Source organism: Tamandua tetradactyla, chromosome 20 (genome assembly GCF_023851605.1).
Source record: "Tamandua tetradactyla isolate mTamTet1 chromosome 20, mTamTet1.pri, whole genome shotgun sequence".
NCBI classification, from domain to species: domain Eukaryota; kingdom Metazoa; phylum Chordata; class Mammalia; order Pilosa; family Myrmecophagidae; genus Tamandua; species Tamandua tetradactyla.
The window spans coordinates 14848530-14876460 of NC_135346.1; the positions used below are offsets into that span (position 1 = coordinate 14848530).

The following is a 27931-nucleotide window of genomic DNA, read 5'->3' on the forward strand; positions in this document are numbered from 1 at the left end:
GTACTTAATTTTGCTGTGTGAGGAGTCCTCCCTGAGTCCTCTCTGTAGATAAAGGACACCAAGGAAGTGTGATCTCGGAGCGGTAGAATGTATAGACCAAGGTTTTGGGCTTTGCAATGAACCCTGGGCCTGGTGGGTGCCTGGGCGAGCAGGGGCACCAACGCCTGCCTCCCAGGCGGTGGTCGGGACGGGTGGAGGCTGTGCGCGTGCAGCCCTATTGCATAACAAGGCTCAGTCGAGATGAGCACCGGGCTATCTCAGCGGCAGCGGGGCCGAGAGCCATTTAGCTCCATTTTGTATTCAGGGGGGGGGGGCTCCACTTTACATTTTAATATGCTCTCCAGTGAGTTTATAAATAAAAATGACAGGCTGGAGAGAAAGGTGGGTTTATCATGTAACTGTGAACTTGCCTTGGTTTCCAGACCACCCCAAGTTACAAAGTGAATTAAGATAAAATCTGAGAAGTACCCTGACAAAATTTCATTAAATGTTGTCACAGGGGCTAGAAGCGTTCATTTATTGATTGTAGATGGCAGACTTTAGAGCATTTTGTTCTGCTGAGGCTCAGCGTGGGGAGGTGACCACCGTCGGGCTCGGCTGCAGGGGCTGCTTTTAGGCACTGACACACAGCCACGGGGCTGAGCAGGGGTGACCTTCACAGGGGAGACTCTTCCTCTCTAGGCGCAGGCGAAGGTGGACTCCGGGTGGTCTTTATCTGGACGCGATTCCAGGCCCTGCACTTAACTCTGGGAATTACTTCTTGCCTCCAGATGATTGAGCAGCCACGAGGTGGAGCTCAGCGCCTCTTCTCCCAAAGGCATCTGCTCCCTCCAGGAAGCCTTTTCCAGCAGGAGAAGCCCGGGAGGCGGCTGCAAAGAACTGGGGAATTAAAGCGCCCGGAAGGCAGCTGCCTTGGTGGGGACTTGCAGGAGCGCTGCCTTGAAGGAAATCCTCTCTCCTTGACACCCAAACCGGCCCCATCCTACTCTGCCAGCTCAGAGCGGCCTCCCGCTGTCACAGGCGAGGAAGCTGAAGCGTGGAGGGACTGGGTCCGCTCCCGAGCCTCCATCTCTCCTTGTGTGGGTCCCACCTCGTGTTCTGGTGGTTTAGATCGGGTCACTGTGCTGCATGGTGGCAAGGAGCATCTTCCTTTAGCAGGGGGTGCCCCTGGAATCACGCAGCACGGCTGCCACTATGGCGAGCTCTGTCTGCACTTAGCAGGCCCCCGATTGAGTCAAGAGAGAAAAACATGGCTGTTTAAAGAAATCACTTCTTTTTTACACAGGTGATCTATGCACAGGAATAAAAGTTAAGCAATATGAGAAAGAACATATAATGAAAAGAAAAGTCTCCCTCTGTTGACCCCAGCCCTCAGTTACCCTACCTGGAGGCAAATGCTGTTACCAGTCACTTGTACTGCTCTTGCAGAATTATGTGTGCCTGGACATGCACCGAACGTGAGTAAATTAGAAGAAGCACCGTCAGCAGCAAGTCGTCTTGGATAGGGGGGCTTCCACTCTCTACCCTTCACTCCTGGCAGGGTCCGGAGGCTGCCCCATGTGGACGTCATTGCAGGGTCCCTCTTCCCCTTGCTGGTAGGTGGGTTCGGTCAGTGCCAGGCACGGCGGGAGATGGTCAGGAGGGAAGGCAGGGGGCTGGGGTGTGCAGTCCCCTCCCTCCCACCGTGCTGGGTCACCCCTCCCCAGGGCTGTGCCCGGGGGCTCTGTCCTCCAGCCATTGGACTTTGTACACACTCCCTGCTCCTGCCCCTTTTCCTCCAGGGCTCGGTGGTGCCTGCGCCACCTGTGCTAAGCCCAGGGGAAGGTGCAGTCCGACTCCACTCCCATTAGCCTCGCTGGCATCTTTATCAATGCTCCTAGGGTGTGTGGGCAAGCGCTTCCTAACCGGCTCTTTGGCCACAAAACCCAACCCTAATTTGCAGGGTTTCCTGCTTTCTGTGATGTAAATTCTACACGACTGACTTCAGGCTACCAACAATTTAATAACTGGCTCCACAAAGCTTCTCAAAATGTAGCAGTTGGCTCTCACGGCTGCAAGAGCTGACTCTAGCATACCACTGGCTTTCCCTTTATTAAATTATCCTTAATTTGCCCCGAGTGAGTGTGCCAGCTGGGATTCCCGCCAGGATCCTGCCTGAGACAACCCGCCACCCCCCCAGTGTCTGCACCTTAACCTGTCCCAAAGAACCTTCCATATCATTGTGACCACAGCAACCTCACTTTTTAGTGGCCGAACAGTTTGCCTCTGTATAAACTTGCCATAATTTATTTAACCATTTTCCTATTACTAGGCATTCAAGTGTTGCCAGACCTTTTCTATTACAATTTCATAATAAATATCCTTATTCATAAGTCATGCTACATATGTACAAGTCTAATTATAAGGTAAATTCCTAGGTGTAGAATTTCCAGGTCCCAGAGATGAGCATTTAAAACTTTTGATAAGTGTTGCCAAATTCCCCTCCATAGCAATTGCACTAATTTGCCACCAGTGGGGAGTGAAAATACCTGCTTCCTACACCTTCCCCAACACATTGTAAATATTTCTATTTAAAATAGTTAAACTGAAAGCAAAACCTGACTGGTGGGGAGGGGGGCTGTCTGCCATCCTTGTGGGGGACACGGTAATTCAGCCAGCTGGGAGGGCTTACCCACAACCTTCCACTGCAGAGGCCTGGGGGGGAGCCGGCCAGGCCAAGACTGTCATGTTAAAGGAGAGAGTTTATATCTTGCAGGGTCACTGCTTTTGCAAAGACACTTTCCAAGATATGGTCTGCAGGGCAGAGGAGAAAGTAGAGAACCAAACTGCTGAACCTAAAGAAAGCAGGGGAATTCTGGGCTTCCAGGCCAGAGGTTGGGGACCTTGGGACAGAAGAGGAGAGATGGGGGAGTGGTGAGGCTGGGAGGGAAGGTGGGGCTGGGGCATCAGGGCCTGCCAGTGGGAAGCCCTTAGGGTGTACTTGGCAAAGGACTTTTGAGAACAGGGATGTTTGAAGGTAGGGGATCCTGCCGTTCCTGGAGGGGTGTCTGCGGCCTGAGGTGGAGACTTGAGCCCTTTCTGTAGGGCTGGGTCATGGAGAGAGGCTTGCAGGACTTGGTGACCCCCAGAGCTTGTGGAGGTTGGCAGTGGCCCTCGTGCTGCAGTTGTGCCTCACGGTGACATGGTGGGCCGTCAGAACCAATTTCAAGTTCTTGTCCGTGGAACCAGAGACACTGCTGAGACTGCAGCTAGGGAGCTGCTGCTGGGGCCAGGAACCCCTGCCCAGGTTCTGGGGACTTTCAGGGTCCTGAGTCAAGTTAAAAGAGGAAAGATACTTGTAATAATCACTTTTAGGAGGTGTGTTAGTTAGAGTCAGTTGTCAACTTGACCAGTCTTGAGTATATCTAGTCTTGTTGCTGCGGACATAAGCCAATGGTACGTGAACCTCATCTGTTCCTAATTACATCTGCAGTCGGCTAGGAGGCGTGTCTGCTGCAATGAGTGACGTTTGACTTAATTGGCTGGTGCTTAAATGAGAGAGCGCAACGTAGCACAGCCTAGCAGCTCGGCATTCCTCATCCCAGCACTAGCAGCTCAGCCCAGGCCTTTGGAGATGCAGAAAGAAGTCACCCCGGGGAAAGTTGTTGGAACCCAGGGGCCTGGAGAGAAGACCAGCAGAGACCATCTTGTGCCTTCCATGTAAGAAAGAACCTCAGTGGAAAGTTAGCTGCCTTTCCTCTGAAGAACCAACAAAAATAAATCCCCTTTTATTAAAAGCCAATCCGATTCTGGTGTGTTGCATTCCGGCAGCTAGCAAACTAGAACAGGAGGTTTTATTGACATTAGGACATCTTACTCCTAGTCTGCCTCCCCAAGCGGATGTTCTCAACAAGGTTTATATGAAGAAAGAGAGAGAGTGAGAGAGAACCAAGCCTCTTGTTGCTTCAGCAACAAAACATCAGGCAGTGGTAACTCAGGACAGCTCCAGGAGAGCCCCCTAACCCACTGGCCTCTGCCACCTTCACCCTCACCTGCAGATGCTTTTCCTCAGAACCTTGGGACAGTCAGCTCCAGTTTTTAAAGGTGAAGGCTCTCCCTCTCTGGGACCCTGAATCCATGAGTCTTATGACCTTTTGTAGGTTTTACATATCTACCAGGGAGGACATTTTTCATGCTTCAGAGTGCCCTGAATTGCTTGCAATGCTGGTTACAACCCAGATACTTGGGCTCCTCCCAGCTCCATTAAATTAGCATGTAGGTGCCTTGGACCTGGGCCTCTGCTTTTGATAAGGGTGCCACTATCTCTATAAATATATGTGTGTGAATACATATGGAAATTTATAACTGTTCTGCAATTTTGCTTTTTCATTTAAATAATATTTTAGGGATATTTGCATGTCAAGACATTAATTTTAATACACCCATCCAGCTGGAAATCCAGCAAATGGCTGTCTCTTGTTTATTTATCTGGTTCCCCACTGGAGAATGTTTCCAGTATTTCCAAAAGATGGTGCACAAATATCCCTGTACATTCCTGCTTGTCCACTGAAGGGAATATTTATTTTTCTAGGGAAGAGGTTGAGTAGAATTGCTGGTTCAAAGGAAATGAGCATTTTTAAAAATTTTATTTTTTAAAATGTTGTTAGTATACAACTTGGTGTAAAAAATACAATAGTCAAATATTTTTATTAATAGAACTTATTTTTTTCTTAGAGCTTTAGTGCTTTATTTTTTTAATATATATTTTTAATTTATTTATTGATAAAAAATTAACAAATGAAATAAAAATTAACATAGATAATCAGTAATTCACAATATCATCACTTAGTTGCATATTCATCATTCCTTAGAACATTTGCATCCATTCAGAAAAAGAAATGAAAAGACAATAGAAAAAGAAATAAAACGAAAACAGAAAAAAAAAATCATACTTACCATACCCCTTACCCCTTGCTTTCACTGATCACTAGCATTTCAAAACAAATTTATCTTAACATCTGTTCCCCCTATTATTTATTTTTATTTCATATATTCTACTCGTCTGTTGATAAGGTAGATAAAAGGAGCATCAGACACAAGGTTTTCACAATCACACAGTCACATAATAGAACTTATTTTTAATACTGTTTTATATTTACAGAAAAATCAAGCAGAGAGCATGGAGTTCCTATATATCATCCCTTCCCCCGTAATTTCTCCTGGTTATTGATACCTTACATTAATAGACTGTTTGTTACAATTCATGAACAAATATCGATAACATTATTATTAACTAGTTCCCACAGTTTATTCCGATCTCCTTAGTTTTTACAAATGTCCTCTTCCTGCTCCAGAATCCCAGCCAGGACACCACCTTACATTTAGGTGCCATGGTCCCTTTAGGCTCCCCTTGGCCAGGCAGCTTCTCAGACTTCCCTTGTTTTTGATGGACTTGACAATTTTGAGGAGTACCAGCCAGATAATTTGAAGGCGGGCAGAAGTGGGCACTTTTGATAAGGTTCTTGCACATCACCCTTCAAAGTGGCTGGCCTATTGCCACCTCTGGCTTCCTCGTGCAGCCTTTCTGTGTGAACCTGGTTGGTTGAATAGAGTAATAAATGAGAGAAAGAGCCCGGAATCCTCTTTTGTCTGGGGACAGCCAGTTTGGGTGGGTCAACTCAAAGTCTCTTGAAGAGGAGGAGGACAATTTCTCACCTCATCCCACAGCCCATTCTCATGGTTTGCAGCTGTTCTCCTCAATAGCTGAGTCCGGGATTTGCAGTGGGACAGGAGCACTGAATATTGGGGCAAAAGGGACTTAGGCAGGGGAGTCTTGACAGCTTTGGCTTGAATCCTGGTTTTGCCACTTGCTACCTGTGTAGGTCTTGAGATTCTCTGAACTCCAGGTTCCTCGTACACACAGTGAGGATAGGGATTCCTCTTTTTAGGGAAGCTTGGGGATTTGATGACTTGAAGTATAAGGCATATTTTTAATGCTCCAGAAAAGGCAGTTCGATGGTGAGAATGAGGATGGTGATAATTGCCCAGGGAGGACTGCCAGGCCCACAGAAGGCACGAGATCCTTGCCTTAGGACCTGCTTATTTTCCATTGAGCTGGAAATAGTCCCTTCTCCCACGGAAGAGGGTGACTGGAGACTCTGGGTACCTTCGTCTGTCTTTGGATTTTATTTGGGGATAAACATACTCTTTTAGGACAAGCACATTACGCTTCCATTGAGTGGCTTCTTCAGAAACCTGCCTGGCAGCTTTTTTTTTTGGAGGAATGAGGTTGAGGCTTGCTTGTGAAACTATAATGCATCTATTTCTTTGATTTTTAAATGCTTGAAAAAAATATTTTGGAGTATACTGACGGTGTTTCAAAAATCAAGGTTTTGAGGTTCTGAAAACCAAGATGATCCCATCAGAATGGGGTGGAAAATGTGGACCACTTAACTCCTCGTGAAAATGCTTCCACAAACAGTCCCTGAACTTGCAGGAACAAAGTTTCCATGTGGAGAAGAAATGAGGTCCAACGTTTCTTCCGGGGATTAAAAGTGAGTCTGAAATTGCCAGGATTTGGGAGAAAAAGGCTCTTGTTGAGGTTTCCTTTGAATCACTGGGCCCCTTTCTCCCCGAGCGCTAAGTGTTGAGATGCAGCGTCCTTACTGCCTAGATACCCAACAAAGGCCGGCTTGCTGGCTGCTTTGAGGTTTCTGTTCCATGTAGAATTTTAACCGTGAAAAGACACAAAGATCGGTTTCTTCCGAGTCCTTAACTGAACACCACAAAGGGGGACAATTAGTGGTGAGCTGGGCTGCTGTCCCCTGCCAGCTGTGCTGCTGCTGTTCGGAGCCACGGACCCCTGGAACTCACGTGGGGTGTCCCCAGGCCCCCCCTCCGGGGTTTGGTGAGGCCACCATGCAGGTGCCAGGAGCTCAGGGGGCGGGGCCCGCGCTGGGGAATGCGGGAGCCTGGCGGGGCCATCGCCGGGTGGCAGCAGGCAAGTCACGGGACCTCCCCGAGCCTCGGTGTCCTGATCTCTACAGTGGAAGAAAGATTCTGGTAAAGGCACATTATCCGGCGGAGGGAGGTGAGGTACTCACAAACGGCAGTGGGCCTAGCGCAGGAGGGTGATGGTGGCCATCTGTATAATACCGTTGTTCTTTCCACTGCACCACACCCCACCTTAAAACACAGGTAGCCTGCCTGGCTCTCCAAGCCCCTGCCAGTGGGTCTTCCCAGACCCTCCCACAGCCCTGTCCTGACCGGAGTAGGTTGCCATGGTCTCGCCCCGGGTGTGCCTGTCCCACTCGTGGGTAAGTGCTTCCAGCCACCCTCAAGCAAACCTCCCAACGTCTCAGTTTCCTTCGAAATGGAAAGGGATTAGGTTGCCTCCTTGTAGGGATCATTGCGAAGATTAGTGTAGACAAAGCACCTAGCACAGGTGCCCCCGCCAGAGGCCGAGTAAAGGCCCCTTGCCCACGGCTGCCAGGCACGTGGGCCGGAATGAACCACTGCACGGACAAAGCAACCACACGGAGGCACCCACCCCTCGCCCTGGGTGGACGACGGCGTGGTGCGCGTGCGGGGCGGGACGGGGCGTGCTGCGGCGTGGTGCGCGCATGCGGGGCGGGCGGCGACGTGGTGCGCGTGCGGGGCGGGCGGCGGCGTGGTGCGCGTGCGGGGCGGGCGGCGGCGTGGTGCGCACATGCGGGGCGGGCGGTGGTGTGGCGCGCGCATGCGGGGCAGGGGGCGGCGTGGTGCGCGTGCGGGGCGACGGCGGTGTGCTGTGCGCATGCGGTAGCGGACTTTGCGTCCATGCTGCTCCGCTCAAATCCTTCCTCTGCCACTTTCACTAAAAAGTTACGGACTCCTCTAAGCCTTAGATTACTCATCCACTAAAGGGCTTTTAAGAAGTATCTAAACTTTAAAGGCGTTTCAGGATTAAATGACATGAAACTTGTAAACTAAATCGCCCAGAATAGGAACTTGGTAACTCATTGTTGGCATTCAAGAAGCGTTTGCTTGAATATTTGTACAGTTTTTATAGTAATAATTTTACCAGTTATGTACTTATAATGAATTAGTGTATAACGTACTTGATTGTATCCCAACTTTTTAACATTTAGTTGGCTTTTTTCTTTTCTTTTCTGGTAAATAATGCTGCAACAAACATCTCCATACAAATATCGATTTCCTTGATTGGAATTCTTCCCTTAGGATAGACTCCCAGAAGTGGGATTATTGGCTTTAAGGGCTTATCCAGCAGTTTCTGAAGATATTTTCATATTGCCACACAGGCTACAAATAGATATTTACGTTACAATATGCAACACCCAGAAGAGTTCTGTTATGCTCTGTAAACACTTTTTGACTTTTTGATGGAGGCCTTGTATTCATAGTAGCATTTTCTTTTCATCTATTATTAGATATCGACTTTAAACCTCATTACTATGTTAATTATTTCAATTTTATTTCAGTGCAATATTTCCCACAGTTACTTGTTTTTTAAAACCTTATTATTTATTAAGGTAATGCCTACAATGCTCATTTTCTGTAACTGGATCTTATTCTTTACTTTTATCGAGTTATTATATTTATTTTGATTGTGGGTGGCAGACTCCTGACTGTAACCAGCTTAAGCAACAACAGAATGAGTTGGCTCCTGTAGCTGGGAAGAGCTGGTGCAGTTTCAGGCAGAGCTAGATCCAGCACTGAGCCATGTGGTTATGGTCCCGTCTCTCCATTTCTCTGTTCTGATCCTTTTGTGTGCTAGTTTTCTTCAGAGACTTCAAAAGATGATCTCTGCCACCCTGAGTCCACATCCTTATGGCTAGTCCTCCGGAAGGAAGAGAGGCTCCTTTGTTCAGCGTCCATAGTAGATCTCCGGAAGCCTCTGAGTCACCTTCTTGGGTCCCGGGTCTGTTTCTGAGCCAGTCGATGTGCTGGAGGTGAGGGTGGGGGGCTGGGCCCTAATTGGCCGGCCTGGGTTGTGTATGCCCATCAGACGTGCTGGGTCAGGTGAGGGTGGGCATCATGATTTACAGCCCTCTCATGCTTTACAGGAACTGGGGGTCCCCAAGGAAAGAGCAGGATTCTGGGGTGCCGTTCCTGAAGAATGGGTAAGTGGCTCAGTGTCCCTGAGCCTCAGTTTCCTCTCCTGTGAAATGGAGCTTATAGCAGTGCCAGCTTCTCAGCGTTGTTGCAAAGGTGACAGAATCATGCGCTAGGCCCTGTGCCTGACCTTTAGTGTATTTCAGTAAGTGTTGGCTTCAGGAAAGCCACTGTCATGTGAGTCATCACATGAAACCGACAAATACGAAAGCACTTACCCCTGCTCGTGGTGGCCCTGTAGCACTGCTGCTGCTGGCTTTTCAGGAATATCACCTGATGATATTGCCAATGTCTTCCTAGAGACACGTGGAAGTCCCTGATTCTCCCGGAGCACCGCACCAGGCCCACGGCAGGAGTCTCTTTCTCTTTCTCCTATTCTTTCTCTATTCTTCAGATCCCTCCTGTGCTCTGCTACTTCTCTACCCGCCTGCAATGATCGGAAGCCACCAGTGAACCATCAGCCAAACGTGGGGAGATATGGGGGATTGTGAGTCCCCTTCCCAGATGCGGATCCCCAACTGCGGCAGCAGCAGGAAGGGCCCGTCCTGCCCCTGGCGGCCGAGGAAGAGAGCTGTCCTTGGAACACCTGCCTTGGGGAGAAGAGGGCCTGCCAGCCTGGAGCGATGTGTATGTCTTGCTTTTAGGCGTCACAGCCCAGGTTGCTCAGCTGTGCTCACGGTGCAGCGGTTTGCTCTTTCTTCCCTTTGTGTCTGAGCATTTCTGAAGTCGGCATGCCTTCTACTCAATGTGTGCATTTCAGGCGTGGGCTGTGCTCCCCTCTCCCACCCCCTACCCCCAAGGCCAGTGTGGGCCGTGTCCAGCCATGATGGCAATCCTGGGGGGAACTGTAGCAATGTACACGCCGGGGCGAGGGACCATAATTGGATCCAATCCTTCCACCAACCCCATCAGATAGGTCCTGTTATTATCCCCCCATTAGCCACTGAAAAAACTGAGGCCGAAAGTGTAACAACGGTTTCACCAAAGCTGCAGTTAATAAGTGACCGAGCCAGGTTCAAACCCGGGCAGACTCCTGCCTGACTCAGCTATCCTTTTACCCAGCACGGGATAGTTTCCGCATTAGTTCTGAGGGATAGATTCTGTAGCGAGGACACATCCTACTGTAGTTTTTATAACCAGTAACCGAGATGAGACCCAACTCCGTCCCGGTGCTGTGCCCCTCCAGCCGCCGTGCAGCGTGCACGACCTGAAGCCACCACAAGATGGCGCTGGCGACCCTTGTTCTTGCTGTGCGCTGGGAGCCCAGACTCGGGGCCTTCCAGGCACTGACCCACTCAGGTGTGTTTCCTGAAACCCCGGCTTAACAGTCTTGGAAAGAATTAAGGCTTCGAAGGCTACAAAACAAGGAGCAGGCCACAGAGGTCACTGTGCGTGTCAGAGCGCCCGGACAGCAGTTGGACACCAGTGGTGTGTGTTTGGTCGTAAGCCGCTTCTCCTTGGTCTGATTCCATGTTCTGCACGATCTGACAGGGCCCGCGGGGGGTGGGACACACGGGGCGGGCCCCCCTGCTGGGCTGCGGGTGGACAGGGCGCGGGAGGGCCAGCCCGCCAATGCCGTGTGGATGAGCGCCACCCAGCACCATTCCCCACCATCGGAGGCCTCGTGGTCCATCCAGGTTGGGGACCAGAACGACCTGTCCCGTTGTGCCGAGCAGAGTAAGTGCTGGGAACAAACAGCCCAAGCTCCGGGGCCAGCTGCGGGGAGTGTTCCCTGTGCATACCAGCCTCCAGACACCTCATTTCTTGCTCTCCCTCCCCCAGTATCTTGAGGCACCCCCTCTGTGCCAGGGGCTTCTCAGGAGCTGAGAATTCCGAGACAAACCCATTCGTTGTCTTCAGGGATCCCACGGCTTCGTTGGAGAGATCTACCTGGAAAGCTGCTGGCTGGTGTGGAAATACTAAGGGAGTGGTGAAGTCGCATGGCCCACACGGGCCTGGGGTGAGATCCTGGCTTGGCTAATTGGCACCTGGGTGTCCTTATGCCAGCCAGACTCACTTTCCTGTTTACGAAATGGGGATAATGGCATAGATGTCAAAACCTGTTTGGCAGAGTTGGTGTGGAGGCCGAGTGACTGCATGCGCAAAGCACCTGGCACAGAGCTTAATGCAGGGAGATATGCCACATGCGTCAGTTTTCTTGTCCTGTATAGGATTTGTAAATGTCTCAAAGCTGAGAGGTAGAATCAATACACTGGGTGATAGAGTAGGAATTCCAAATGTCTGCAAAGATTGGAGTGATTGTGATAGGGAAGAAATTGGGGAGACTGAATTTCATTGGGACAAATGTAAAGCTGTGACTTAGGCTCAAAGGAGCAATTGTCCAAACTCAAAATTGGTGTGTGTGTGTGTTGGGGGTGGCATGAAAGTCTGCTCTTGTATGATGGATGAGGCCTCAGGGATCAGTTAAATGCCTATGCAAATGATGAGGTGGCTAAGAACATTGGCATAGATTGGGGGGGGTTAATAAAAGTAGAGTGTCCTGGACAAAGGGGATGAGCCACTGCCAAGCAGGAGCCGGACTGGGGAGGGTGTCCTGGATGGCAGAGGGCCAACGCCTTCTCCTGGGATGGTGGAGAGGACTGGGAGAGATTAGCCTGGAGGGCATCAGACTAGTCACGGCACACTACCTCGGCTTCAGGACACGTCGAGGACTGGCACGTGTTCCTTTAAGTAGCTCTGGAGACGGACATCAGGAAGCACCTTTTCGTGTCCTAGTGTAAGGAAGAATCCCAAAACTTTTTAGCATTTAGACTTCTCCAGCCACCGAAACAGCTGCTTTGTGAGTTGTGAGACTCCTGTTACTGGGGGTATTTAAGCAACCTCTGGGTGCCCTGGCTGGGAGCTCATTCACACGGGGTCCAGGGAGCCATAACTATGAACCTTAAAGGAGACCAGGATCCTTCTGCAATTGTTTGCAAAATATTCTGCCCATTTTCTTCAGGGAAAGAGAACCATAGCATATTTCAGTTTTTTGAGAGGCCCAGAGTTTAAAAGCAGTGTAAAAATCACAGCTTCAAAGCAATTTTGCTGCTGGGTACAGGATGGGACTAGATTCCAAGTTTTAATTTTTTCAGATTTAAGATTCTTTGGATAGTTAAATATATTCTTGTGGCTAACATAAAATGATGATATTTAGCTCTTATTTACTGTATGCTTACCATGTGCCACACAAATTTCCATATATTTTACCTGGATTAGCTCATGTAAGGCCTCAAAAAATAATCCATTGAGATGAAGCACTATTACTCTTTTTCTACAGGTAAAGAAACTGAGCAGTTGTTTGTCCAAGTTCCCAGGAGGTTCCGCCTTCTCCCCCTTCTCCTTTCTGTACCCCAAGTTTGGCCTTTATATGCCTAATGGAATGTTCATCTACATTGGTCAACGTGGGGTGCAAAACTTTGAGGCTTTCCCTCTGAAATTTTAAAAGCAAGTTACTGTTGTTGCCGTCGCTGCTATTACTGATGGCAACAAGAAGTAAATAACAAAGGACCACTATTTATTCACTGCTTGGGTTGAGTTGTTTCTCCAGCTTAACACCCACTCTAGCCCTACAAAGGGGTGGCTGTATTCTCCCCATTTTGCAGATGAGGACCTGGGGCTGGGGGAAACGAAGTAACTTTGGTGGTCAGTGGGCTTTTACAGGGAGGAGCCAGGACATGCGTGGGGCCTTCTGGCTCACAGCCTGCACTCTGGGCTCTGCAGACCCCTGGGGATGCGACATCGGGCTGGTCTGGGGACCCTTCTAGCCCATGTAGGCCTGTGTGAAGAGATCTGGGGAAGGGCACAAACCCCATAGCATCTGGGGCGGGGTCAGATCAGACAGAGCAGCAGTGGGACTTATGCCGAAGCTCAGGAACAGTGCGCCAGCCTCAGGGCTAACCACGTGAGGGCCGCAGAGTCCCTGGAGCCTGAAGGGCTGGGCCGCCACCCCGCGCTGTCCCGTAGCAAGTGGCCAGCGAGGCTCAGCACGTCACGGTCCTCAGAGACCGCGTCTTGGGTCCCTGCCCGTTCTCTCCGCACATCTCCTCCCAGGTCTTCCTGTTGGAGACCCTCTGGACTTGCCCAGAGCCGTCCACCCCAGGGCAACATGGGGGAGGGACCTGCCTCGGTTTCCCTGACGGCGCCGAGCCCGTGGGTCTCCTGGTGTCCCCCGCCTTCCTGCAGCGCTCGGCCCTCCCGGCCTCCCCGAGTGAGAATAGGATGCCAGAGGCCCCTGTCCCATTCCTGCTGCTCTGAAGTAGTTAATCCCCCACTTAAAGCACATGCCAACCAAATTGTCGAGGAATGGTTTTCCGCAGTCCTCGTGGAAATGCAGCTGCTTGGCTGACTTTTGTTCTCCTGAAACCAGAACCTGAAACTTTTCATTGTCTGGGGGCATTTCATGGGGACAGCCACATGGAGAGCGGACAGTGGTTTTGATTTTGGGTCTTCACTCGGCAGCTGGGTCTCCTGAGCACGACGTACCCCAGGGAACAACCCACCAGCCCGAGCCCCGGCCTTTGTCTGGCAGGGCTGGCAAGCCAGGGTGGAGCAGGGCAGATTCTGGGGGATGCTCTGTGGGCGCAGAGTTATGTCACTACCAAAGGAAACACTCAGAAGGAGGATGTCCATGGGGAAAAGTTGAGCAATCATTTCCTAAGACAACAAACAGTGCCACACCCCATGTACTTTCTTCCTGGGCTCTGTAAGTGGGGTGATCACGTAATCTATTACCCACACTAGGACCCTTTTGAGGGTCAAAGGGAACAGTCTTCATAATTATACTGGGACAACTGTGTAAACCAGGACCACCAGGCAGGCTGTGACATGCAGTCAACCAGCTATAAATGTCTAAGACCACCGTGTGACTCTTGACAATTTGCTTAGCTTCTCTAAGCCTCATGTTCTTCAGCTATAATGTGGGACTGATAATAGAATTTGGTGAGAGACACTCAATAAATATTGCTTATGGTTATTGCTATTGTTTTTATAAAGCTTTGCTGCCACGCAGAGTACTCAGAAATCGCAGGGTGGGTATCTCCGTAGCTATAAAGGCTTTGAAGGACATTCTTTTCCTCCCCATTTTCTTGATTTATAATATTCTATTTGAATGCACCGATGCGACTGCTACAGTCTGCCTTTTGCAGGCCATTTTGTTTGGGGTGGGGGAAGCCTTTGTGATTTAGAAGCGATTCCGGTGCGAGGGCTGCTTTTAACGAGACAACGGGTTGAGAGAACTAGGCTGTGGCTTCACCTTCCCACTTGCTCTGGGGAATAACTTTGACTCTTAGATGAGCGTCTCAGCTGCATCTAATTAGACATGCCTACCACTCGTCCTGGAATCTCAACCCTGCTCTTATTGTGAAAGGGAGCTGATCATTTAAATTCAGCTTTGAACTGATTTTTTTTTTTAAACCAACATCTCGGTAGGGTCAACTTGTTTCTAACTCAAATGTCGAGGGATTTTCATGACATCAGAGTCATTATGTTCATTCATTGTATTTTGTTTCAGGAAGAAAAACCATTGGCTCCTTCTACTCAAGTGGAATTTGTATCTAACAAATGCGGGCCAGAGCAAGGGTTTCGTGGGCCTAGGGCCTACTTTGTTTGATTAGTGGGAGAAACCCTAGAGCAGTTGTGTCTGTTAGTCTTCTGTCTTTGAAAGACAAAAGCTGGCAAAAAAGTGAAATACGCCTGGTTAAGACTGGTGGTTTGTGTGGCCCACCCATTGACTAGGTGGTTAATGTCCATTCCACAAGTGGGAGGTGGACACAAGGTTAGTTCCTAGAGCAGAGCCTGCTGCAGGCATAGTGCAGTGCCGGCTGGGCTGGGCTGGGCAGCAGCTGTAAGGCGAGGCATGCTTCAAAGAGCAAAACCTGGCTTTAGAGCCAGGTGCACATGGCTGTGCCCACCTGGGACAATGGGCAGTGCACTAACCTCACTGAGCTCAGTTTCCTCACCTGTAGAGTGGACCTAGTAATAGAACACCCCTGCTGGGGTTGTCACCAGGAGTCGAGGGGAGGAGCCATGTAACTGGTCGCAGTGTTCACCCACCTGAGGGAAATTTGACCTTTGACGAGGCATACTGGCTCTTTTTTTTTTTTTTGTATTCCAATAAAACTTTATTTACAAAATTAAGCTGTGGGCTAGATTTGGCCTGTGGACTGTGGTGTGCTGACCCCTGTGCTTTGGACTGTGCTGCTATAGATCCATGAGTTTCGTTTTTTCTTCTGGCTGCTCCAAGACACTGGAGACCCACAGAAATATCAATAAAATGATTCAGCAGTCACACTCATTTGTGAAATCCTACCTTCTCTTTTCTACTCCTCCTTCTCTTAAAATAACATATAAAAATAAAAGCAAATTTCAAAGTGTATCACAACAATTAGTTGTTGAACAGATTTCAGAGTTTGGTATGAGTTATGATCCCACAATTTTAGGTTTTTATTTCTAGCTCCTTCAAGGTACTGGAGGCTAAAAAAAATTTCAGTTGATGATTCAGCAATCATACTCATTGTTAAACCCGACCTTCTCTGTATAACTCCCCCATCACTTTTGATCTTTCTCCCACACTTTAAGAGTATTTGGGCTACACCCATTCTAGCTTTTTCGTGTTGGAAGGGGCTGCTGATAGTATGGGATAGGGGAATGGGACTAGTTGATGTTCTGGAGAGGCTGGGCCCTCTGCATTCAGGACTTGTCTGGTCCAGGGACTCACCTGGAGGTTGTAGGTTTCTGTAAAGTTACTCTAGTGCATGGAACCCTTGTAGAATCTTATATATCGCCCTCGGTGTTCTTTAGGATTGACTGGAATGGTTTCGGTTGGAGTTTGGTAAGTTATGATAGGTAGAAATGTCTGACTGAAGCTTGTGTAAGAGTGACCTCCAAGTGTAGCCTCTCGGCTCTATCTGAACTCTCTCAGCCACTGAAAGCTTATTTATTAATCACTTCTTTTCCCCCTTGGGTCAGATGGCATTGTTGATGGCACACTGGCTCTTTGCTGTCCTCTGGTGGCCTGATTCAGAGCGGTGTGGCTTGGAGGAAGCTGAGAATTGTTACCTGGAAAGTCATAAACTAGCTTTGGGTTTTATTTTTATGCTTTGGGCTTCCAAGAACATCCATTCGACCTTTCAAGAATGGGAGGAGAGCAAACTTCCCGAAGGCCTCTGAAAGCAGTACAGTGACCTCCTTGTGAGGGTGGGGCGTGGGGAAGGGGTGGGGGGCTCCCTTGCCTGTGAGGTGGGGAGGGTAAGGGGCTGGGGCGGCAGGAGGCGCTGGGGCTGCGGCGGGTTTCCTGGGTGTTCCTGGCCGGGGCTGCTGGTCCCCTGCCTCCTCTGAATTCCCTTCGCTTTCCAAGCTTTTCTGCCCTCGGCACTCGGGGCTGGTGTTGCCGGGTCTCATCTCAGTGGACACGCAGGCTGCGGGCCACAGGCCACGTCGGGCCAGGACGGAACCAGCAGCTCCTCGCGTTGCCTGACAACACCCTACCATTCGCCGTGTGCCCTCCTGGGCGTGCTGCAGGTCTCGGTCAGGGGTCACCCCTGTGGGACGGGGCGAGGTGCCCCTCCGAGGGCCCTAGGCCAGCTCTGAGTCCCTCCAGCCTGGCCCTTAGGCCGGCAGCTTGTGCCTGTGCCGTCTCGGTCACCCTCGCGGCCCTCAAGCCTCCGGAGGGGCGCCCATCGCGGCACAGCACTGGGCAGACTTGAACCCTGCCCTGGAGGGAAGGGACCAGTGCTGGCCACACGTCTTCCCACCGCGCCAGGGAGTGCTGGCTCCATGGAGGTTCTCCTCATTGGACAGTTCAGGATATACTTAAACTGAAATCAAGAGCTCTTTAGGATCCTAATGTTCATCCATCCATCCATTCATCCATTCATTCACTCACGGTGTTTGAGCGCCTCCTAACTGCTATCGTAGGTCCCGGGAGCTTTTCACAAAGAAGCATAAGACACAGTCCCTGATTTCTAAGAACACATTCTGTTAGAGGTTCAAGTTACAATGAAACTGTGAAACCGTAGTGCAGGTCTGGTAATGATTCAGGGTCAAGGCACGTTGTCCAGGTGGATGTTGGACACCGATGCCCCCGGCGGGGCAGCTTCACGGCGCGGCCTGCGCAGTCACAGCCCCGTGCACAGAGGGCCCTGCCCTTGGTTTCATGCCCTGCTGTCGCCGCCTTGAGGTGCTTACTAAGTTTGGAACAAGGAGCCCTGCATTTGTATTTTGAACCAGACACTGCAAATTACATAGCCGATCCTGTCCCGAGGGCCGGGGTGACCAGGAGAAGCTCTGCATAGAGGGGGGTTCTGGGGGGCTCTGGTGGCCGCAAGGTGAGCTGAAGGTGGGCTGGCGCGCTCGGAGGACATGGCTGTCATAGCGTCAAGCCTGGATAAGCTCCTCCTAAGTGCTCAGGCGTGCTTGTGGGAAGAGTGGGCTCAGCGGCCTGCTGCTTGGGCCCCAAAGCACGAGAGGAAATGGTGGCTGTGGCGGGGGCCTCGTCTGCCCCCCATGCCGGGCGGCTGGGCCATGCTCATGGTGGACCCCCAGGGGCTGCTGAGGAGCCCAGAGAAGAAAAACTCCAGGAGACTGCTCCGTGCCCAGAGGCCGACCCCAGCTCCTGGGGCTGGCGGCTCCTCACGTGGGGCTTGGGGAAGTGCTGGGGTTCAAACCCATCCTTAGGGGTCGGCCAGTGCCCGTGTGTTGGAGGGAAGGGTCCTGGCCCCCCACCAAACCCAGCCCTGCCCCTGCTCTCCAGGGACACCCCGTCTTTGGAGGGAAGTGAGCCCTGTGCATGCAAAGTCTCCACTTCTCCTGCTCTCTGACAGGCCGGGGCTGGAATCCCAGTTGTCCCTCTGACTGATGGCCTTGCCTCCTGCAGAGACTGCTTAGCTCGTCGGAGCACCTTCAGCGTGGGTCCGAGGGCGTAGGTGACAGCCAGCAGGTGACTCTGCTGTCAGCACTCCCACCGGTGATTTAGGAGTCGGTAGGATGGAGGGAACGTCCAGGGCAGCAGGCCAAGGAGGGCGTGCTGGCACTAGAGGCACAGGTGAGCAAGAGGAGGTGCCTGAGAGAGGGCAGAGAGCTGCATGCGTTCTGCTTTGGGCTGCAAGTGACGCTTGAAACTCAAAGGACAGCACAGAAATCCCAGTGGCCCAGGTTGTGGGGCTGCAAACCGAGTGGCCTCTGCCCTGGCGGTGGGGAGGTCTGTCTCATCGCTCTTTTCCCAGCAGCCCCTCCTTCCAGAGGACCCACTGGTACTGATAAGGGGCCAGTGAGCACTCAGAGCGTTGGGGAGGAGTGACCCGGCCTCTGCCCTGCCTGCCTCTGTGTTGTCCTGCCACGGAGCTTCTCGGGCTCTTGGTCTCTGGGTTTCCCTGTCCAGTCCACCTTCTTCGTCCTAAGGAAGGGAAAGGCCAGACCCCCATACTGGGCCACGCCCTCCACCACTCAGCAGAAAGGCTGTCAGGCTCAGCCTTTGGCGCAAGGCGGTGAGAGATGAGATCCCTCTGTGACCTCAGGCAGCTTTCCTGACCTCACTGGTCCTTAGTTTGCTGAAGAATCCATTTGGCATAACTGGGAGCTTCCAGGAGGAAACGAGACAGTGACGTAAAGGGTTTACACTTGCATTTTTACTGAGCACACAGTAGGGCCGCATGTCCTTGTACAGGTGGACACAGCTGGGTGTGCCGGGAAGTTGTCTGCGGAGGTGCGGGGACACGAGGGACTGGCTCCTGGCCCTTAGTGTCGTGGAAGAGGAGTGCAGATGGGGTGACCTATCCCCTTGAACACTCCTGTGGGGTGCAGGAAACCTGGGGGACACTGAGGGGCCTGGTTGTCTCAGGATGCAGCAAGATGCATGGCCCTGCGTGGTTTGTGTACAGTGAAGAGAAGCCACGGGCCCTGTGAGTAATAGAATTGCAGCTCGTATTTGCAGAGTCCTCACCATGGACCTGGCGTCCTGAAGGGCTGTGAGTTGCCCCATTACCCTCTCCATCCTGCAGATTGCCCAGCTGTGGCTCCCAGAGAGCCCGGCTGCAGAGCTCCTCAGCCCCAGCCTGCTTCCCGAGCCACCAGGACCTTGGGGCCCTGGAGCTGTCCCCCCACCTGCTATCTTCTCTACGTGGGCACCGCGGAGTGACCCTCCAGCCTGCCCATCCGGATGGCCCTGCTTCCCCCGTGTGAGTCAGACAGGGAGGACGTATTGGTCTCAAGGCCTGGCCTCCCGTCCCTGGGACTGTAATGACACATTCTACCGAGGTGACAGTGTTGACACGCATTTGGGAAACACCAGTTCTCTTTCCCAATACATCTGTCTCTGTTTATCGAGGACACGTCGACATTTTATCATCCTAGCTTAATTAAATAGAAAAAAAAGTCAGTAATCCAGAATTTTGGTACATTTCAAATATATTTAATCACTTTTCTTTTTGTCTTAGAAAGAATATGAAACCTGCATGCAACACTAATGGTTTCTGACATATACATTGCATATAACACAGCAGCACAAGGCGGCATACACTGAGGGCAGGGTGTACTCACACAGGAAAGGGCGCTTGGTTATCTTCAAAAGAGGACTGTACTGTTTAACACTGAAGAATCAGGTGGGGGGATTGCAAATAGATTGCTTTAGTGCTGTTCCATGGTGGTGAGGGAGAAAAACATGCTTTGAAGGTTTTCTCCCTGGTCGCGAGAACGTGTGTCTACAGCTGTATATTGTGCGTGCATCCTTACACTTTTAATTTCCCCCCGAAGGTTTTGACCAGTGCAGTCAGGAAGCTTGCACGCTTCCGGAAGCATTAAAGAGAAGCAGTGCCTTTTGCAGACCCTCAGGTTGGGGAAGAGACCCCACACCTTTCTCAAGGATCCTTTACTTTAACATCACATGATCTTGGAAATGTCTTTTTTTTTTTTTTAAGAGTGTGTAAAAATTAACCCGGGGGGAATGAAGCCCATTTCTCTGGCAACCAAATCTGAATTCCTCTAAGAACCAAATGCAGAGAAACCTGCTTCAGCTTGCCCAGCGACTGGGGCCATGAGGTGTCACTGTGATTGCCACCGGCCACGAGCCCAAGGGGGCCGGGGACAGCTGTGCCGAGGTGCGGGGGCGCGGAGCGGAAGCTTTCCCGACTTTGGGATGGAGCAACCCTGCCGTGAAATGCCTCAACCAAGCTTTTTGTCCCTCCCAGACGCTTTCAAAGCGCAGATGAAAACAGTCATGTATGCACAAATACAAAAAAAAAAGCATTTTTGTCTTAAGGACAGGCATGGGTCCCCCCTCCCCCCCTTTCAGTAAAAAGCAGCCTGTGATGAAGTCTGGAGCGCAAGAGACGGGTCTCACATCTGGAAGCCTTTTGCACACAGCTATAAAATGTAAAAACTGACCCTCGGTAAAAAGTGCTTCATAGCAATATATAATTTGTGTCTTATGCCTGTGAGAAAGAAAGGTTTTTTGTTTGTTTGTTTGTTTGTTTTTTATCAGCAAAGTCCTTTGCTCAAGTCTCCCAACCAATCTGGAGTTTTTGTATCAGGGATTTTTCATCCTATTCTTCATAGACCCTGGAAAGAGAAAATAAATGTGTCAGTGGCTCAGGCACCTCACAAGCTGGCGGCCCAGCGGAATTGCCCTCTCTCGGGGCAGAGAGGCGGGGGGGCACTTGGAGGAGGAGATGACACTGACCACAGAAGCTCCCATCATCTGGCTTAGTTCTTTCTAAGCAGCTTCCACCTCTGCACTCTCACTTGATCCCCAAAGCTGCCTGTCATGGTCAGGTTCATGTGTCACCTTGGCCAGGCGGTGGTGCCTGGTGATCTGGTTGGGCAGGCACTGGCCTGTCTGCTGCTATGGGGACGTTTCATGGACTTAAATCATGACCACGCTGGCTGCATCACAGCTGATTGCATTTGTAATCAGCTCAGGGGTGTACCTTCTGCAATGACTGATGCTTAATCTAATCATCAGAAGGCTTTTAAGGAGAATTCAGAAGAAACAGTCCCTCTTCCTGCTTCACTGGCCAGCCTCTCCTGAGAGTCGCTGAGGATCTTCGTCGGAGTTGCCAGCTTGCAGCCTGCGCTACAGACCTTGGACTCTACATTCCCACAGTTATGTGAGACACCTTTATAAATTTTATATCTACAGATATCTCCTGCTGATTCTGTTTCTCTAGAGAACACATACCCCCCATGAAGCAAACCCTCTTTGCATATGAGGAAACCGAGGCACAGGAGACTTAAGATTTGCCCAGCGAGCACTTAAGAGTTGGTGATGGGGGTGGGGTCTGACCCCACGTGGTGGGCTGTTCCTGGGCCTCCTGGCCTCCTCCTCCTCCTGCATTCAGCCTCTCTTTTTGGAGAAAACAGGTGGGATAGAGGTGGGTGGGGGGTGGGGGAGGCAAAGCATCCCTTCCCTCCACCTCGTCTCGTATCTTTCAGTAGCATTTAACCCAAAGAAGGCATGTCCTCCAGAAAACGGTCCCTCACTGTGGTCCCTCACTGAAGGGGTGGTTTGTGGGGCTGGGCCTGACAGAGAGGCTTGAGCTGTGCTGTCACTTCCTCTCGGCTCTGGGCTCACCCCCCATAGCTGTGGGCCATCCATGCATTCACAAGCCCACCTTTCCCCCTCACCTCCCAAGCTGTCAGTATCCAGATATTTTAATTTCTTCTGTTTCTACCCCTTGGCTGCCCTGGGGCCACACATCACATTCAGACAACGTGCCACTCCCTCGGCCTCAGCCCCATCCCTGGTGTCGGAGTAGGCCCTGAAATGAAATGCCTGGCGAGGCAGCCAGAAGCTCTCTGGTCTCCGCAAGCTCAGTGCCCGGGGCTCTCGGCTTGGGGCCTGGGTGGGCCTGGGCCTCCGGCTCCTGCCTCTACCCTAGGCTCAGTTCTCTCTCCCTCTGCAAGGAGGATTTCAAAACAATGTCCTTAGCTGTATTTCAAATTCATTAAGGTCTTTGCAACCTTTCACATGGAAGCTTCCTATAGGGAAGGAGAGAGAAGGTGACCTGGGAAAGGGCAGGGGAGTGAGGGAATGGCCCTGTCCTCTCCCAACACACCTCAGCTTTCAAGGAGGGGAGCCGAAATGATTTTGGAATGAAGGGAAGGCCTGCTAACTGTGACAACCCCCCTGCCGTCATCACTGGAATGGCCAAAATCAAGGTGGAGCCCTGTCTGGGCACAGCCTGTCTCCTCTTCGTCAGCTCGGCAGCCCAGTGGAGGGGTGAGGGTCGCTGGGCACAAGGCCCAAAGCCTTCAGGCAGTTAGGTAAAGGCATTGTCCACCTGGACCTGGGGATCAGTGCCTCCACCCCTGCTGTGGCAGGCCCTGGGGGTGACGGAGGGTGGCTGGTTGCCTTGGGAGCTGCCTCTGCCCTGACCAGAAAGAGGGCTTCATTCCCATCAGATTTATAGGAACTGATCTCTTGCTCACATCACTTGCTATTTTAAGCAACTGCAGACAAGGCAGTTTTGGAGGCATTAAAAAAAAAAAGCTCAGGTATTGGGGTTGGGCCCAGGTGTCAGGTATGGGAGAGCTGGTCACGAGGCTGCCCTCGGGGAGGGAGGGCCGGCCGAGGGTGGGGAGGGCACAGCGCGGAGGCCAGGCTTCCTGCCCTCTGCTCCCAGACAAGTCTGTCCCCACCTCCACTTAGCTTCACTTTTCTCCTTGGAGAGATGAGGGGCTGTTGCCAGTTTCTTGGTAAGTTGTGTGTGTGTGTGTGCGCATGCACGTTTCCCTGGCCATGCTATGCCCCAGGAATCAAGAAATGACCCCTCTTTTCAATGCCAGGCGCTAGGACCCTGGGAGGTCAGAGCCTGACAGGTACCTTTCAATTAAGGGGAATCAGAGCCCAGAGAGGGCAAAGGTGTGCCCCAGCACATTTATTCTCATCAGGGGTTGGGTGGCTTTGGTTTTAAAGGGCCAAACCAGAGGTTCCTCTGTTCACCTCTGTGGGAAGCGTCTCTCAGGTTGCTGGGCAGCAGGGGGCACGGGGCAACATGGGCAGGAGAATATGCTCCTGGCAAGGGGTTGTCCTTATCATCTCCTGGTTATAGCCACCACTTCATAGTTAATAAGGCACAGTCAGTTGGTCGTATTCCACTCTATAAGAACTGCAGGAGACAGCGTGCAGGTGCTGCTCTCCCAGCCATTTGACAGAGAGGGAAACTGAGGCTCTGCAAACTCAAGTGACTTAAATAAGAGAAAGAATTAAGAGTGAAATGTGAAAGTTAGAGTGAGACAAACTTGAGAACACAAAAGGATGAACTTCTGATGCTTACAAACTGTCTAGAGAGGAATGACCTGCTTGCTAAGTAGTGAGTTCCTTTTCTCTGGGTGTATGTAAGCCGTATCCGGGTATCTCCTTGCTGGGGATATTGCGGTGGTTCTTCACTCCTTCAACAGGGGGCTAATAACCTAGAAGCAGGGCCCCTTCCCTCCTGCCCATCCTGAGGGTCATAGCTGGGTGTGGCGGGAGGGCGGGAAGGCAGCCTGAAGATGTAGGGCATACCTGCGCTTCTCGTTCCATGCATTGTACCACTTGATGAACCGCTTGGTGCTCTGCAGCTTGGGGTGCAGGCAGTGCTCCTGTCCCCGGTACCGGGACACACTCTTGGTGGTGATGCTGAAACAGAGCAGACGGGGTGGAGGTTGGAGAGCCTGAATGACAGACCCTGGTGTGGCCTGTGGCTGGGCCCTGCCTGGTCTGTGCAAATGGGGGCACTGAGAGACTGGGACCTGCTGCCTCCTTCCTGGCTGGCTCTGGGTGCCATGTTGACCTTGGACTCCAGGCCTCAGGTCTCAGATTGTACAGAGGGAGCGGCCATCACTCTCCCGGAGCCCTCAGAGCCTGGGAGCACCCCGCCCTGCCCCCCGGATGTGCATTATCTGCAGGGCAGGAGCCCCCTAGGAGAGCAGGATCTCCAGACCCTTTCAGGTTCTCTGCACCTGGGAACAAGAGGCAGCGAGAGCTAAGGCCAGGGAAGTATCCATGGCAAGATCTCTTTCCTTGGGTTTGAAGGGCTCCGCTGTTGGGCTAAGACATGCTCTGCAGGCACCTCAGTCTCTGTCTGACCCCTCACCCAGTTCTCCCTGTCCCTCTGCAGGTCTCCCAGGACTGATCCTGAAGTTAAGTCACGTTGGCCTCAAAGCCTGTTTTGATTCCTGAGCCAGAAGTACAAATTACTTCATTCCTAGTCAGGAAACTAAGACTTTCCTTTTCTCCAGCACTGGCCTCTCTCTGCAATTGTAAATTGCATCTGTAAAATGGGTATACTGATAGCACCCACCTCAAAAGGTTATTGGGATGTTAAGGATATAATCCATGCAGAGTGCCTGGCACCTGGTAGCTGAACAATGAATAGTGAGTGTTACTAGTAATGAGTCGTGGGAGCTAAGAGGGCAGGGTGAAACCCAAGCCTCAGTATGTGAGCTCCTGCCTCATGCAAGAGCCGCCCTGTGGCCTCTCAGCCGGGGCTGGGCCATGGGCTCCGGCCACAGGGATGGCAGGATTTATGAGGATCGGTGTTCGAGGATAAGGAACCACTCAAGGGACTTGGAAAACCGGAAGGCGGGAGACGCGGATGCCACTTCCTGAGGGGTCAAGGTATGGTGGTGGAGTGGGGTGCTGATGAATAGGCTTTTGGGGAGCCGGGGACAGAGAGGGATGGGAAGGAGTAGGGGGTGGGGAGAGAAGGTCAATGACTTCCCCAGAGGTTACTGAAGTCTCAGGGCTCATGGGTCTCACTAAAATTTGATCTTGCCTCCTGAATGGGGACAGAATGTTTCCAGGCAAGTTGTTTTCTCCCCTTCACTGTGCTCTTAGTTTCCGGGACCCCCACCAGCACCTCAGCTTCCCAGTTTAGGGACAGCATGGGGCAGGCTTCACAATGTAATCTAGTTGTTTTTCCTTCCATTGTACCAAAATCGCCCTGCAGGAATTTAGCACATGCATTTCTTTCTTTACCTAAAAAGCTGCCTCTGCGCTCAGAATGAAGAGGCATGGAAAAGCCGGATAAAAACACCCTTTTCAGTTAGTTCAGTGAGCAGAGAGGACCCCAAATCCTGAAGGTCAAGGAGAGCCAGGAGAGGATGCCTCTGCCCTTCCACAATATTAGGGCTGTGATAATCATTGCGGGGTGAAGACATGAGGATCCGCGTCCCCAGGTATTACTCAGAAATCCTGGGACCTGCTTCTCTGTCTCCAGGGGTTCTGGGGTGCCGAGGGTTTTGGTGACAGCTCAGCTGACATATGACACAAATTGCTCTCCATGGAGTCTGTCCTCTCCCGGGACCTTTGGGTGCAAGGACTCCCACTCCCAGAACAGACTGTCCCCCTCCCCCCCATCTCAGCAGAACTTTCTGGGTAGCTTCAGGCAAGCTAGAAAAGTTGGTTTTGTTCAGCCTCTGTGGCTGAAAACCTGCTCTGACAAATAATGCCGGCCCCTCTGGTTTACAGAGCCTTAGACTCTTGGGTAGGGAGAGGAGCCTCCAGGCCCCCAGGGGTGGGGTTTGGGGAGAGCCTCTGATCTGTGGGGTGGCGGTTTGTGAGACAACAAAGGCGGGCCGACCTCCGATGCCCACACGGTTACGTCAAACCTTCCCACGTCCTTACCTGCCTGTCATCTTCCTCTATATTCTGAACACTTTAGCCAGGGAAAATCTAAGCCTGTTTACTGAGGGTTCCATCCTTTTAAGATGTCACTGCACCCCTACCCTATTTCTCCTTCCCTGCAAGTCCTCAGAGGCTTGGATGGGTGTTTGGAGCATTTTTCATTTTTAGAGGAGTACAAACTTAGCTTGCAACGGCCCCGTCATTTTCAGCCCTTGAGCTGGTAGCGCCCCCAACCAAGGACAACTTACGGGCAGTTTCTCTGGAGTTAGTCGGCCAGGTCAGGACAGGGCCAAGGGGCAGGGCCAGGGAGGTGAATTAGGTGCCGGGGGAGGAAGGCAGTGGGGCGCAGCGCAGGTGGGGCGGCTCTGAATTCCCCTGACTGCAGCCCAGTGAGCAGCCCCAGGACGGCGGGGCCGGCAGGCAGAAGGCACTTGCCCAGACTGAGAATAAAGTGTGTCCTGTTTCTGGGGGAGGGGAAGAGGGGCCAACGGTCCGTGGCAGATGTTTGGTAGCCGCTTTGCCAAGGGCTCCCTTCCTGGCCAACAGCACATTGACGGGGAAACAGTGGCGCTGGACTCAAGTGGTTAATTGGGAAGGCAGAGGAGCAAGGAAACGCAGTGTTCTCTCCCTCTGCCCCAGTTTTTAAAGTATTCCCCACATCCCCACCACGCGGGGCTCTGTTGGTGTCGCCCATTAACCCCAGCAGGGCTCGGGCTCAGGGACTCACAAGGAGCACGACACACCGGTGAGAGAAGCGTGAGGATGGTTTTCACGGGGGATTTGCTAGGAGCCAAAACCAGCAGACCTGGGGCTGGTCTCCTGAAAGGAGAGTCTGAGGACTTAAGATAACGTTTGCCTTAATCCTCTCTCCAGTGACGGGAGGGCAGTGTGCTCACAGTTTGGGTGTGAGTTCAGTAGTTCTGGGTGTGTTTTGTGTGATTTCCATGAGTATTCTAAGTTGGCCCCTGGGAGCCATTTAACCCTTGCCACCCTGCAATGGGAGCCCGCAGCGCAAATACCCAAATACTGAGGCTGCCCAGCGGCTCCTAGCCAGGGCCAACTCGGACGGGCGTTTTTGGGAGCTCGGGACTGCGGACTGTTTTCCAGATTGTCCCGCCAGCGTCCTCAGGACTCGCGGGGCCATAAACAAAGGCTTCACCAAAGCCTTGACAGAGGTAGAGAGAAATGTCTGTGAGTCCCGCCCAGCCCCTGCATCTGCCCCCAGCACTGGGCTACGAGAAGGGCCCGCAGGCTCGTCCGGGGGGGAAAAGGGAGAACTCACATAACCATCTTCTCCTCACAGTGCGGATACTTTGGCTTCATTTCCAGCTTCTTCACGTCGCTGTAGCGGATCTTGGGTCCCTTCCGGGAGCACTTGCATTTGGACCCTGCGGGAGGGCGTGCGGGTGGCCGCTCAGTCGCGCAGCGGGGTCTCTCACCCTCCGACGGCCCTCGGTGCCCACCCACACCTCCACCCCACCCCCCGCGATCCCAGAGCGCCTAGCAACTGATGCTTGGGGTCCCCGGGCGGGGCGGGATGGCAGCGAGGGGACCTCCGCGCACTCACCGTCCACGCGCGCGGCGCACAGCGCCAGGAGCAGCAGGAGCAGCGCGGCGGTCAGGAGTCTCATGCTGGCCGGAGCGGCGCGGCGCGGGAGGAGGGACACGGGGAGGGCGCCCGCCAGTCCGCGCGGCGACCCGGGGACCCGCGTGGCTCGGCTCGCTCTGCGTGCAGCGCGTCTCCCGGCCCCGCTGGCTCGGCTGCGCCCGTCGGTGGGTGCCTCTGGGCTGCCGCTGCGCTCTCACTCCACGGCCGCCCTCCGCCCGCCCTGGCCTCTTAAATCCGCTCCTGCCCTTGCAGCGAGCGAGCTCATTAATATGCAGAGCCGCTCGGTGACTCACTGAGATTTCTCAACGTGGTGGGGGGAGGAGACCTCCCCAGCCCGTCCCCGCCCGCCCCAGGACGGCGATCGCAAAGGCACACAATCGGAGCCGCGCGCGCGTGCGCGCGCACACATACACTCACACTCACAGCCGCTACCCTCCCGCTCCCGCTGCATGCTCTCCTTCACACACTTGCACGCCAGACTAGAGCCCACGAGCATGCACACATACGCACGCTTACCCACACTCGCAGGCTAGTGCCCCTGCTCTGCCTCTGGAGAGACCGGACGGTGGGGAGGACACCTCAGGGCACTGCTTTTGTGGCTGGGGTTGTTCTCTCTGGCCAGACAG

The 27931-nt window shown here is 52.3% G+C and overlaps 1 protein-coding gene and 1 long non-coding RNA gene across 2 annotated transcripts; one reads left to right on the top strand and one right to left on the bottom strand.

The window, feature by feature from the left end:
* Positions 1–7801: 7801 nt before the first annotated feature.
* On the top strand, positions 7802–10457 carry LOC143664981 (uncharacterized). Its single transcript, XR_013166701.1, has 4 exons — positions 7802–7971; positions 8756–8930; positions 9045–9101; positions 9488–10457. It is a non-coding gene; the product is annotated as an uncharacterized LOC143664981 (long non-coding RNA).
* Positions 10458–19489: 9032 nt separating this feature from the next.
* Positions 19490–27496, bottom strand: CXCL14 (C-X-C motif chemokine ligand 14). The gene is made up of 4 exons (XM_077138511.1): positions 27264–27496; positions 26979–27084; positions 23594–23707; positions 19490–20646 (listed from the first exon to the last, which is right to left on the bottom strand). Exons 1-4 carry the CDS (start codon positions 27325–27327, stop codon positions 20631–20633), a joined length of 300 nt encoding a protein of 99 aa, XP_076994626.1. The 5' UTR covers positions 27328–27496; the 3' UTR covers positions 19490–20630.
* Positions 27497–27931: the final 435 nt, after the last annotated feature.